Here is a 14,417-nt window from a genome sequence, read left to right on the forward strand (position 1 = left end):
CATCACTCCTTCTCTTACTGTCACGGTCTGTGTCATTGGCATCGCTGTTACCTGTAAATAAATATTTGAAAATATTTCTTGTTCTTAAACGCTGAGTATGTTCCTTGGGAGTGTGAGTATGCGCTTTACAAATTTTGCATTTATTATTATTAAAATTCTTGAGCTGTATAGCATTAGCCGCCTGCATAAACGTTGAAAAATTTTTGTCTGTTTTAAAAAATTCCAGAAACACGTGACCCTGATCAAGATGATGCTACAAAGAGTTAGAATCGGGTGGCTGTTGCCACTGCAAAGATCCTCGAAGCAAAGCAGCAATCGTACAACTAAAGGAGGCAACTGCGATGCAGGATCATTTCACATCTTTGACCAATGGCTGTCTGTAGCTCAACGTATGTCAGCGTCATAGCTTCTACAGACTGATGCAGTGTGTAGAACAAGCGTTACGTCACTCATCATTTGTTTGTGTGACATGCCACTGAAACTGAATTTGTCCCTACAGACAGTCCCTGTCATGACAGGACTGACAGCTGTGACAGTAACTCCAGGGCAGCGTGATGTGAGCACAACATTTGCCTTTCACAAAACTCGTCACGTGACCACAGGTGTGTCGCTCGCTGCCAAGGACATCCGGGCTTCATTACCTGCTGCATTCAACTGTCACGTCTGCTGCCGCTGTGCTGGTCGAGGCGGGTGGAGGCGATGGGGTTGGTAATGGCCTTTTGACTGTGAGCGAGCCGGCAAGGTATGCGGGTCTCATAATCAGACGACAGACGACATGCCTGACGACTGATCTCAGCTCACGACAACCGACCCTCACTGTCATGTCACTACAAGCGCTTAATTAACTGGTTTATCATGAACCATCCCGCTGTCAGTCGATAAAAGTAGTCCAGCACATCCCTTTGCTCTACAAAATTCGCCGTCTGTGTTTGTTTACAAAATTCACTCTGTGATTGCTCTGACAAAGTCTCCCCCTCCCTTCATCCACATTTAATGGTTTGGCAATAAGTGTCTCCCCTTGACAACTCAGCAAAACTCAACAGTAACTTTGAGAGACTCATAAACATGGTTAAACCGAAAGTCAGATAAGTGACAAATAAAGATTAATTCATATACAGTCCCATTTAAAAGAATTTTAAAGGTTATAGCTGATATTTATATAACTCTCCAACAACATAAAACAAGAACAATTGCAGTAGCAGCTGTTATTTAATGTCGGCACAGAGGTCGCTGGCTGTGCACACCTGCTTTTGAACACATAATGAATTGTGTCCGCATCGATTTCTATTCGGAAATGATGCGAGGTAGGAAAATATGTTTGGAAATAAACTCGTTTGGGTGAACATGTGAAGCACCTCGGGATGGGCGGTGAAGTGCATCCATACGTGAAGGAGAATCTTCACGAGTGAGTGGAGTGAGTGAGTGAGTGAGTGAGGATACTCTTCAACAGTTATTGCTATTTTTTGTTTTATTGGACTCAGATCGTTTCAATTCCCTCCTTTCTAATATCGTCTGTTAATTCAGCAAGACTGTTGTCTGATCCAAAGTGAGTTTTGAACTTATTACCTGCTCCGGCTTAGAGTCAACTAACCCCAGGGTAAGGAAGCACCGTTCTACCATTCCGTCGGAAGATGCAACTCACTGCTGGATAGTCTCGATCCTGTAGCAGTTCTCTCCCGGTGCTCACTCTGTAGAAGTCAGTAAACTGTTTCCTGGTGATATCAGAATTAAGTTCCTAATGAGCATCCTGGTGACTGCAGACCTGTCTGTAAACACGTGCATGTGACTGTGAGACTATGTTTCTCTGTGCGTGCGCGCATGCGTGCATCTGCAAGTGTTCACGCGCATGATCGACTGGCAGCACAGCAACGTGTGATGAACTACATCAGATGATGATGTTGATGTAGGCGCCTGCTACAGTCGCTGCACTCATGCAGGTTGTGGAGAAGTTGAAGTGCAGGTAGGAATATAGTGGAATGCTTGAATTCTATTGTCACTTGTGTGTATGTCTGTGTATCTGTCTATCTTAGCTATATACCTAGTTACCTGCAATGAGCTCATCGTGTATTCAGGTCACTTACAGAAAAGTTCTTTTATTTAAAGAGCATCCCGTGTGTCTTCATGCTTCTATTTGTTTCTGAAAAGCCCAGCTTCGGACACCGGTGAGCTCTGGATGGACACTAAACGTGTAAACAAACAAACAACACTGTTTTGCCTATTCCTTTATTAATTTCCAACTCTCATAGTGAAGGCTTTGACAGCTGTCATTTGCTAATTGAGCGAACTGTGCATATTCTCTCTCTCTCCCTCTCTCTATCTCTCTCCCTCTCTCTATCTCTCTCTCTCTCTCCCTCCTCTCTCTCCCTCTCCATCTCTCTTCCCTCTCTCTCTCTCCCTCCTCTCCATCTCCCTCTCTCCCTCTTCTCTCTCTCTCTCTCCCTCTCTATTTCTCTCCCTCTCTCCATCTCTCCCTCTCTCTCCATCTCTCTCCATCTCTCTCTATCTCTCTCCCTCTCTCCTCCCTCTCTCCATCCCTTTTCCTCTCCACTTACAATTAGCCAAATGTGCCAATGTGTTTGCAGCCACGCTGTTCTCTTCCATTTGTTTCCACTTAGCCTCACAAATCACTAAAATTTCTCTGACATGCCAAAGTTAATTTCTACAATCAAGCAGCAAACTTATTTCACAACAGTTCAACAACTACCAACCAGTCCCATTCCCTACAACATCGCGTGGCACAGCCGGTGTCGCTGGGTCCATGTTACACCCTCGTGTCCCACCACATCCCCCTTGTACAGTAGCTCCCCCTAGCGCCTGTACCTGATCTATACACAGGTCAGTGGTGATGGTAACAGCTGTGTATCGGCATCTCATTCTACCTGTGAACAGCAGTGAGCACAGGTAACGCACGTGCCATCAGTCGCTGATTAACACATCCTGTTGTCACTACACCGACCTGATGCCAACCCCTCACCTGAGAGTTTGTGATCTTCTGCAAAGTCAGGTAACACACCCTGTTTACATGCCACAGTACCCGGATCAACCTGTTTGTTGCCACTGCAAGTAAATGCTCCGAAATTTGAAATCCTAATTATTTCCTCTCTACCTGTCTAACGAGGACATGCAGGTAGGCAGGTGGAGTGAGTGAAGAGAGACTACAACAAACTCGCTTTTTTCAGTGAACTCAACAAATTGATCGACCTCAGCTCAGAGTTTGCTCACACCCTGACTTCTGTGTGATATCAGACCAACATTCTCAATACACAGCATTTCACAGGCTTCCTCCTCGTGTAAGTGGTGTTAGTAAATTACAATATACATAGACACCTGGTGTTATTGTTGTCTGTTGTCCGGTCAGTTTTTAATTATCACTTGTGTCTGTTTGGTCAGTTTGGTTTGACCAGACTAGATTAGTTAATTACCTAATTACTTATCTGTATTTGTACATATTTTAACATCTGTTTTTTCTGAACTGCGTTAAGAAAGTTGGTTTTGTTAACATTCTAATGTTTTGACCCCTGGTCGCGTTCCATCTCTAAATTTAAATTTAAAGTTTAAGATAATCTGTTTTGAAATTCCCAGCGTTGATTTACACTTCCACTGATAAATACATACTTAGTCTATAATTCTGGACTATTTCTTGTACACTGGTCCAGAGGGAGATGTGATCTGCCTTACATGGTTTACCCAACTGTGACAGTTCAGGTGTCACAGCAATTAACGGCAGCGTGACTACAGTTGGGTGCTGGTCAGGCTCGTCACCTGAGGTCGTCTACACCTGGCGAGGACAGGTAGCACTCGTACACTGGAAGTCCTCAGCGCTGGTCCCAACTTCCCTCCTCTGACATGGGTGTCGACGAGGCTTTTAGCGGGGTGGGTATGCAGCCTGGAATGGAGATCTGGAGAATAGAGGTGAGTTGTATTCCTGTGAATTGTATATTCTACACATTTTTGTTTGTTTAGCTAACCCGCACTGTCATCATGTGGCTTAGCCCTCGGAGGGAGAAAAAAGTCCTAATTGGCAGTTAACTCTTTGCTACATCACAACGTAGCCCCGTGTCTGTCACGTTCTGTCGTGTCACACTTACCACGTGCTGTCACGTCCCGTAAACCAACCACCTGACTGTCGCTGCACTGACCTTTACTTTTTGCTCAGGGCCAATTTAGTTTAGTCTGGGTCTGAAGTTACCATGCATGCTTCATCATCATCAGTCAGTTAGCAATGCTGCTAATCGTCACAGTGGGGAGACCTGTTTGGTTTTTCTGTCCACGTGATCCAGATTTATGAGCGACAATGTCATTTACTTGTTTGCCTTTAACTTTGACCTTTGTGGTCGGACGTCTGGAAGCACTAAACGGTCATTGAGATTAAGAGCCTTCGTAAGCATTTCATTTCATTCTTCGTTTCCCGTTACAAACATCTCTTAAAGGTCTCGTGGGATGATTTTTTTTTTTTAGATGGTGTTTGTCCTAATACCCTACGTCCGTTCTCGAGATACAAGCTTATTGAACATCCTTATGAGGTGAAGGAGGTCACAATGTGACCCCACGCGACGCATTATTAAACAATGAACACAGGAACACGATGGTAAGGGTGGCATTCACCACATTTGAAGAAACACTATCCTAGATAGTGTCACTAAGTTACTAGACAATACTTTGTGCTCTCCTAGACCTTTAAGCGATGGTTCAACCGTACCATATGGGGATAGGAAGATAACGATATGAAAGATCGATGGGGCGTGGATGTGATATCATCATCATCATCATCATCATCAATCATCATAATCATCAGAAGAAGAGAGATTAGCTCCCACGACAAAGCCAGACTCACCGCGCTTTACAATAATGCGATGTTTTTCACAAGAAGAAAGACAAAATGTCCCGTGAAGCAACCCAGAGTCCAACATTCTTAGACCCAACAAAGAGGTTACTTACATATAGTCAGACAGGAGAAAGTATTAAAACAAAACACAGCTCACATCACACTGCAAGGAGACAATAATATGCCATCAGACATTACTATACAATACAGTGCATTACAGCATAAATGATTGTTGTATGTCACAGGTATACGATATTCAGCATTATAATGCAACTGCAACAGCTGCTAATCAGTTTGTGCATACTGCATTCTTTCTCTCATTCACATTCTCTCTTACTTTCTCTGTGTGCCTCTCTCTCTACATATTTGTCTTGTTTTGAATTAACTAATGTGGATTTCTGCTACCTAGTCAGAGGTCTAAATGTAAAAAGAAAAAACACAACTTTTGCTTATTTTGTTATCCTAGTAAATAAAGATTTGTCTTTCTCCCTACGCAGAGAGAGAGAAACAATGAATGTAGTAGTGTTCAAGTATTCGCATTCTCCAAATTTCGTGTAAGAAAACAGACCTGAATATTTTCTCTTTTCCCCCAGTGGCGGAAGTGACAAACAAAATATCCGCTAGTTTGGTATTTGTTAATACTTTGTTCAGTGCAAGAAAAAACCCAAATGATGACAAACTGCTGATAAACATCGCAGGAAATGAGAAACGAGTCTGCAAGTGTCGCTGCTTGCAACAGCTGTGTGATATGATATGTCCTGCCCGTGCTGATTGATTTTAATTTGATTTGAAATATTCTTTCTGTTTCTCTTTTTCGTCCCTCCCCTCACCTCTCTCTCTCTTATTTGTTTATTTTCTCTCGTGTTTGCCTTGTGTTACTACCATCGGCCGATTGAAATCTGATTTTAACCGCTGTTCTGAACCCATGTTCTGCTTGTACACAGTGTAAGAGGAATGCACAAAGTGGACATAATATTATATTAAGTTCCGTCTGCCATTCGCTGAAGCTTACCTCACACGGTCCGACATAATGTCCGACATTACCCACTGTCCGTAAGCTGGTTGTAAACTTGCTCAAAATCTTTTTTTTCTTCTCCTTCTTTATGTTATTTTATCTGACCAACCTTTATGTCATGCCAGAAGAAATTTAAATGAAGTCTTCAGAACTGAGACACGACTAAACAAACCTTCGTTGTATACAGTGGGACTTGTTTCTGATGGAGTGTAGTCGCGGAAGGAAAGTTCTGGAAGTAGGTTGACAGCTGAACTCTTAACTAGGGCGACTTCACTTTATGCACGTACGTCTGAGGAAGATAAATAGGAAAGGAAAATCTGTATTGTCTTCACGGTCTGCTTCAATGTCCGTGAAATGTGTGAAAGAAAGAGACAGTCATGGCAACATGTCTTTTTTTAGCAACAGGATAATTTTTTCATAAAATCTCAAAATGAAAAAGACTTTATTGACAATCATGGCAACATGACTTAGTCCTCACATTTCATTACCTTTATCGACAGTTTCCATAAACTATTTCATTTTGGACAATTAAATTTAGAACAGAATTTTCTAGACCATCACAGTCCAAGAAAATCTTGATACATTCTTTCCTCTGTCTTTCTCTCTCCTCTCTGTAATTATTCCTCTCTTGTGGCAGATGATGGGGTCGTCTGCCCATTCTATATACACCAAAGCACGCACACAAACACATGCACGAAAGGATACACGCATGCACACTTGTACACATATAGGAATAATACTCACAAATACAAACTCGTGTGTAAATAAATATACACAGGATCCACACATATGCACATGCATACAACGATACTCATCCAGATATATATATACACACATGCCCATAAATACACATACACACATACATATTTACATACATATACAGGCGTATATACTCGGAACAAAACAAGTTATTCGCTGACCCAGTCAGTGTTGTTGAGGCGTGCAGGCGAACGCACTCACCGACAGGTGCAAAAACCTGCACGCGACATGCTGCAGCAGCACAAGCGAGATTGATCGCAATTATCGCCATGTTTCCGCATGAATGAGCTCAGTTCAGCCTACAGAGCAAAACACTAAATCACATCTACATATCCACCTGTCCTAGCGAAGTGATTCATCGGAATGTTTGATTTTAGCTACCTGATCCTTCTTTGTATTCGTGTGCATGTGTGTGTACGTGTGCGTGTGCGTGTACGTGTGCGCGTGAGAGATAGTAGAATCTGAGAGATGACGCGTGAACAAGAGAGGAAGCCAATAATCATAATAATGATAATAATAATAATAATCCATCATCATCATCTTTATAGCGCAGTTACCTGTCCATGGAGGTGAGCACAGTGCACGTGACAATGACGTATCTGTCACCTGTTCCTGTTAAGCTAAGCCGCACCAAGTGCATCTCCACCTGCACCTGAATTATGCACAAAGCATCGAGTATATTCCCCATTAGCATGTTATGCTCTGCACATATTAAATATATTTCCCACCTGTGTTTTGCGTCCTGCATCAAATGTATTTCCAGTCTGTATGTTATCTTTTGAACACTACAGCTAATGTATTCCGCACGTGCACTCTCTGTTCTGCAACTTATGTCACATATATTCCCTATCAGCATCTTGTGTTTTGGACATCGCATTAAATATTTACCCCTCGTATATACCAGTCATTCTGTATATTAAATTAAATATATTCCCCACCAGTACTATGTTCTGCACTCTGTCAAATATATTTCCCACCTACTGACTGTTTTCTGTGCAATACGTGAAATATATTTCCTACCTCTACCTTGTGCTCTGCTCGTTACATCAAATATAATTCCCCACCCTTACCCTCTGTTCTACACACTACATCAAATATATTCCCCACCCTTGCCCTCTCTTCTGCACACTGCATCAATCCAATAGGATGAAAACCTCTAAGTGTAGGTAGTACTGCTCCACCGTTCGACTTGTTTGTGTTAGAACCAACTAAATAATCTGAATATATCGCAGTTATGCTTTGAAACATCCTTTCTCGATTTGAAAATATTTTTGTAAGACAAGTAAAACTTTCCTTCTCACTTGAGTGAGCGTGTTTGTCAGAATGTCAGAGCAGTCTCTTGTAAACAAACACCTGAACCTGTACACCTTACTGCACACATGTAACTGAATACCTGTACACACCTGTATTTCTACATGCATCTGTATCAGATTCCTCTCGCTTGAACTTTGGACCTAAGGTATAGCTACCTCGGAAGTACTTTGGCTCAAACAGTAAACAGCTTCCATTCCAGCTACCACCTAGAGTTAGATGTACGGTGATGTTAATGTCTGTCATCATGCCGATGTCTATAACAGTTAATAAACAATCACACACACACACAATGAAAACGTACTTTGTTCACTGGTCATAGTCTCGTGCAGTGATAAATAAACATGAAATGTTCTACAAACACTTCTGATCGTGGTGCGAGCCAACTTATGGTGTTCTTGTCCTTCTGTCCCAGAAAATGAAGGTGGTCAAACAAGATCCGCAGACACATGGCAGCTTCTTCTCGGGAGATTCCTACATTGTTCTTGTGGTGAGTGAATCCTGTAGTTACTTGTGGAAATGGAATTTATTGTTTTACTATTTAGCTATCTGTGTATCTGTGGCAAGGGAGTGTAATACTTCCTGGGAGTAACCTGTATATAGATATATAGACACATTTGCCCAAGGCGGCTGTAAAAAGGCTTTGCAAAAGAAAGCCCAGCAACCAGCCAACCAACCAGCCAGCCAACCAGCCAACCAGCCAGCCCAGTAGTCGAGGACGCCCGATGGTGTCGTTATTTTTTAACATTAACTTTTCACCACTGCAGTGAAAGGCCCTGGGTTCATATCTCGTCTAGGAACACTCTCTGTTCACAGAACAGGCCTTGGGCGTTTTATGTGGGTTCTCTAGTTACCTCCCCTTTCACTCCAAAGCAACCAATCAATTAATCAGCCAATCAGCAGACGCTAGGAATGCTGGGACAGCATCAGCGTGGGGTCATCTGGTAATTACCTAAGAAAAAATATCAGGAGCAGCGCAGCATGCAGATGGGGTGATGATTTTCAGATTATTTTATTGGCGACAGCTTGAACAAAAATAATTTCTTTCGTTAGTTTTGTCTGAAACCGAATGTAGCCCCGTAAACAGCTCAGAGCTCAAGCAGTCAAACTAAAGGCTAAAGAGCGTGACGACAGAGCCACCAACGCGTAGATGACCCAAGGAACAATGCAAAATACGACTGTTAAGCTCTATTGTGCAGAGTGGTTGTAGCGGCTAGAGCGGATCCACCCGACTACAGGTGCCAAGGCCGCTAATCCTGCTATCCAGGGGAAATCATTCGTTTAGTTAAAGAGCAACTGTAATGAATTCGTGTCGTGTAGTAAAGTTAAACTAACACCTCTTAGTAATAATAATAATAATAATAATAATAATAATAATAATAATAATAATAATAATAATAATAATAATAATAATAATAATAATAATAATAATAAACCATTAACTAGTAAGAAATCCCTGTTTCAGTCATTCGTCTTATTTTTTTCTCTTTCTCCATTTCCCTTCGTTCCTCTGTCAAGTACTCAAGGCTATTCATTCGCACGCTCGTACGTGCACGTGTATGCAGGAGAGTATCCCCGTCTCGAAATAAGTTTCGATTTCACCAGCACCTCGTACATCGACTGGTCGCGGGGCGCCGTGGAGATCAGATATAAACTTTGTGTGCACTCAGTCCACCCACAATATTGACCACCACGTAAATGTGTCACGAGGTCGGAGGGAAGAAAGGGAGGGTAGGGGGAGGATTACTGTGTGAGAGAAGGAGAGCAACACGTGGCTCAGACAATCACAAGGTAATCGACGTTTTGTGCACAGAGCTCACCGACATCCTCCTACCTAAGAGCAGCTATTTATAGGACAAGTGTGTATAGTTGACCATGCTGGTTTGTTTAAGAAAGGATAGCAGATGAATGATACCCGACCTTTTTTCCAGCAGCTATTTCTGATGACGATGATGAGGATGATTTATATATTTTAATATATTTTATTACAATTATGTTAATTAGAATATAGCATTAGTACTACGAACATTTACGTTTTTATTTGTAACATCGTTCCCGGGTGAAGTCCTTCATACTCCGACTACCGAATTAATTCTCTAACGATTTTCTGATGTTGTTAGACAAAGAAACCGCCAAATTCACCAAAATTGGAGTGGGATATTCATTTCTGGCTTGGCAAGGACACGTCGCAGGTCAGTATTTCATGCTGCGTTCATGTTTATGCTCGTGCTTGTTTTTGTTGTTATTTATTCTTTTTTTTTTTGGTATTTGTATTTTCTTATTCTAGTTAGACTTAGAAGTAACAAATCTGGTAAGTACACTTTGTCATAATAAATATTACACCTGTTGTGACACACTTTTGGTAGGATTATAAGCTTAAATTAGTTTCTTTTGAGTTTAGGGTGTGTAAATATTGGGTACAGTGATAGGTTTATCTGCTTCCGCTTTTCTAAATAAGTTGTTTATTGATGGCGTAACTGTAATTAGTCAACATTTCCTCAGTTTTTTTCATGTAAACAGATCATTATAAGGTATGAATAATCACTAATGACAATTTTATGGTAAGAATGAATCATTATTTCCCTATCTTACAAACACGTCCTAAACAGTAAGACAAGTAGGTATGATTATAATTCTTATTTCTTAGTCAATGTGGGAAATGCCGCTTGACTTGCATGGAGCAAGTTATGTTTGTGTAGTGAGACTGGGTAGTAGATACACTGAACTGTGTGTAGTAGATACAATGCACGGTGTGTAGTAGATACAATGCACGGTGTGTTGTAGATACAATGCACGGTGTGTAGTAGATACAATGCACGGTGTGTAGTAGATACATTGCACGGTGTGTAGTAGATACATTGCACGGTGTGTAGTAGATACATTGCACGGTGTGTAGTAGATACATTGCACGGTGTGTAGTAGATACAATGCACTGTGTGTAGTAGATACAATGCACGGTGTGTAGTAGATACATGCACGGTGTGTAGTAGATACATTGCACGGTGTGTAGTAGATACACATTCACGTGTGTAGTAGATACAATGCACTGTGTGTAGTAGATACAATTGCACTGTGTGTAGTAGATACATTGCACGGTGTGTAGTAGATACATTGCACGGTGTGTAGTAGATACATTGCACGGTGTGTAGTAGATACAATTCACTGTGTGTAGTAGATACAATGCACTGTGTGTAGTAGATACAATGCACTGTGTGTAGTAGATACACTGCACGGTGTGTAGCACACACTGTCCACAGTATTCAACACAACTCCCCATGACAACTGTTGCAGGACGAACAAGGGGTGGCAGCCTACAAGACTGTAGAACTCGACGACAGTCTGGGTGGAGCACCAGTGCAGCACAGAGAGGCCAGTAGCACTCAGTCATCCGTCCTGTTCATACTTCCTCCCGTATTCATTCATCAGCTCTCTCTCTCTCCTTCCATTTCCTTTAATAATAATAATCGTATTTTACAGCGCAGTTCTCCATGACCAGCCAGGCTCAAAGACACACACACAGAGCAATATGAGACAAAAACATTGACACACAAATTTTTACAAATCACACATCATTTTTCTCTTTAATCCGGAAGGATGTAGCGAGACTGTCAATATTCCACCCATCAAACACTCTCGTTGCGTTAGTCTTGCGTGTTTCTCATCCTTCTTTACCAAATTTATATATTTATTTACACATCTGTTCTAAATAGGTTTTTCTGCAGTAAAAACGGCTATAAACAACTCGTAGAGGCTATCATTCCTTCACGTGGTGTAGATTTTACTAACACCGTTTTATCTCCTATCTTTTTATGGATGACTGTGATTGTAAGATATACATTTCAAACCAACTAATTACCAGCAGACGATGGCTTTTTAACTTTTGTGAGCCATTACCTCTAGCGGCTGACAATATTGTTTATGTACTTTATTCTACTTCTGTAAAATGTTCACTGAAGCCTGTCTCCCTGCTACAGGTACAAGATCACGAATCCAAGCTGTTCTTGTCGTACTTCAGGTCTGGAATAAGGTAGGACAATCACAATTACAATCTTTGTTAAGACTTGTAAAACTTGCTTAATTAAAATTTTAACCAACTTAGCTGTACACAAGCTTATTAAGATATGTGTAAGGGCTTCTGATTGCGTTTATCCTTATTATGATTATTTTTTTAAATTATTATTATCACTATGGAAAGACAGCTTAAATGGTTGTCAAACATCAGCAGAGAATTATTCAGCTCGTTTTAATCTTCCTCATTCATTCATTCATTCATTCGTTTAAATATTAATACAAGTTGCCTCGGGATTCAGGTATCTAGAAGGGGGCGTGGACTCTGGATTCAAAAAGGTTGAAAGGGATAAATATGAGACAAGACTAATGCAGATCAAAGGAAAGCGTCACGTGAGGGTTCGCCAGGTGAGACATTTGTCATGGACACTGGCTTGAGAATTATCCTCCAGCCAACCAATCATTCAATCAGTCAAGCATGCAAGAAACTTCTTTCTAAAGTGACACATGCAAGTATGAATTATATAAAGGCATTATCAGATATGGTTTGAAGACTTGGCTGGATGGACGGGTGCGACTTCGTGTGTTCACACGTTCGTTACCTGTCTCACAGGTCAAGTGTGACCATACCTCCTTGAACCAAGGGGACGTGTTCATTCTCGACTGCGGGCTGATGATTTATGTGTGGAACGGTCCTCAGAGCAGCAAGATGGAGCGTATAAAGGTACGTGCTAGTGGCCACGTGACGTCACCAACGGCGGCAGCAACCTTGTTGCATCGATGATGATGGTGCTGAGGATCACAGAGACAGAGAAAGACAGATGTAGTGGTGGATATTGTTGATGAAGGGTCGTGGTAGTAGGTGTATTGTGACATGATGGTGATGCTGCTGATGATGATTGATTGATTGATTGATTGATTGATTGATTGATTGATTGATTGATTGATTGATTAGGGATGATGATAATGATCTTCACAGGGTATTGAAGTAGCAAAGCGCATCAACGATGAAGAAAGGGGAGGAAAAGCTGCTATTAAGATTATAGGTAAGAACCTGTACATGTGTGTGCGTGTGTCTCCGAGTCGATGCTAAATGTCAAGGGAAAGAACCCGACAGACTAGTGTCGACGTGAACTTTGTCAAGTTATTTCCCTTTAATCACGGTCGCGCCGTTCGCACACTTGTACACGCTGCAATGAATATTTGAAATCGTATATTTATCACTTATACTTTTGATGTTTAGTTGACTTTTTATTTGGTCACATGTTATTTCTTTTGTATACGTTTCACTAGCTTTTTCTCAGGAAGAAAGAATATTTTCTCTTGAGTCATCGGTGTAAACATCGTCTTTTATTGACGATCACGACACATAACTTTTTTCTAGTAAACCCTAGTTTTAAAATCCTTTACTTATGATGACGAAAAATTTTGCATTCCATACAGAAAATACGTGGAACTCCGACCCCGGGTTTTTCAAGGCGCTGGGTTCTACGGGTGACATCCCCCTGGCTGCTGATGGCGGTGACGACACGGAATTCGAGCGCGTGGAGCAGGACACCGTGACTTTGTACAGGTCGGTCAACAGTTGCCTAGCAACGACGCCTGAGTTTATCTTGTTTAAAAGATAATTAGGGATAATTATCATCATTTATTATCATCCGTTATCATCAATCATTAACCAATGAAGTCTCAGTCAGCAATCGATCGTCAATCGCCATTAATTATTCGTGTCTACAACATATTTTACATACACAGACATCTACTGTTTCTCTAGACGTTCAAAGCACTAAAATAAAACAGCTGTTGGTTATATACGTCATCTGACATGTTTAACGCCAGGTGTTACTGAACTTACAGGGTATCTGACGTGTAATAACGCCAGGTGTTACTTAACATTAATGGCATCGGACAGGTGTAATTGTAGGTGTTAATGAACTTACAGGGTATCAGATGCATCCGGGAAGCTAGAGGTCTCGGAAGTGGGGCAGAAACCCTTGAAACGAGAACATCTCGACTCTAATGTGAGTTTTACTGGCTTGTGCATCCGAGTGAGAGAGATAGATTGTGTTGGTATTTGTTTTTGGTTTGGTTTTTTGTGTGTGTGTCCGTGGAGAACATGTGTAGTGTATCTAAAATACCAGAAGAACAAGACAACTAGCATGGCTCATACACACGTGTTTTAATTAAGACAAGAGAAACCGAAGTTGTATCACGTGACGTTAGTCCATGTTGCTGTTGATGCACGTGAAATATGTTTTGAATCATGTTGTCGGTAATGGACAATAGACACACCTTGTGTATGCAGATGTTTATGTATGTAGGCAGTATGGATGGATAGGTGAGTGACCTTAAGTCGTTAAGATTTTCGGGTTCGAGTTCTTTTCCTTCTTCTTTCTTCTACTGCCGTGCCTTCCCTGTGTTTCCCATCTGCACCATTATACGTTCTTCCTTTCACCCGACCATCTCAATCGTTCTGTCGGCACGTTGACATATATCAAA

General features: G+C 41.4%; 1 protein-coding gene across 1 annotated transcript in view; it reads left to right on the top strand.

Annotated features, from left to right (window-relative positions):
- Positions 1-1,804: 1,804 nt before the first annotated feature.
- LOC112565854 (gelsolin-like protein 1) overlaps positions 1,805-14,417 on the top strand; it is a 38,407-nt gene continuing 25,794 nt past the window's right edge. Inside the window, 13 exon segments of the mRNA XM_025241700.1 lie at positions 1,805-1,960; positions 3,180-3,290; positions 3,657-3,912; positions 7,148-7,168; positions 8,326-8,400; positions 10,031-10,102; positions 11,202-11,279; positions 11,885-11,937; positions 12,221-12,326; positions 12,532-12,642; positions 12,898-12,964; positions 13,362-13,491; positions 13,861-13,939. Coding sequence (XP_025097485.1) covers positions 3,847-3,912; positions 7,148-7,168; positions 8,326-8,400; positions 10,031-10,102; positions 11,202-11,279; positions 11,885-11,937; positions 12,221-12,326; positions 12,532-12,642; positions 12,898-12,964; positions 13,362-13,491; positions 13,861-13,939 — 858 coding nt within the window. The 5' untranslated portion in view covers positions 1,805-1,960; positions 3,180-3,290; positions 3,657-3,846.

Source organism: Pomacea canaliculata, linkage group LG1, assembly GCF_003073045.1.
Source record: "Pomacea canaliculata isolate SZHN2017 linkage group LG1, ASM307304v1, whole genome shotgun sequence".
Lineage (NCBI taxonomy): Eukaryota > Metazoa > Mollusca > Gastropoda > Architaenioglossa > Ampullariidae > Pomacea > Pomacea canaliculata.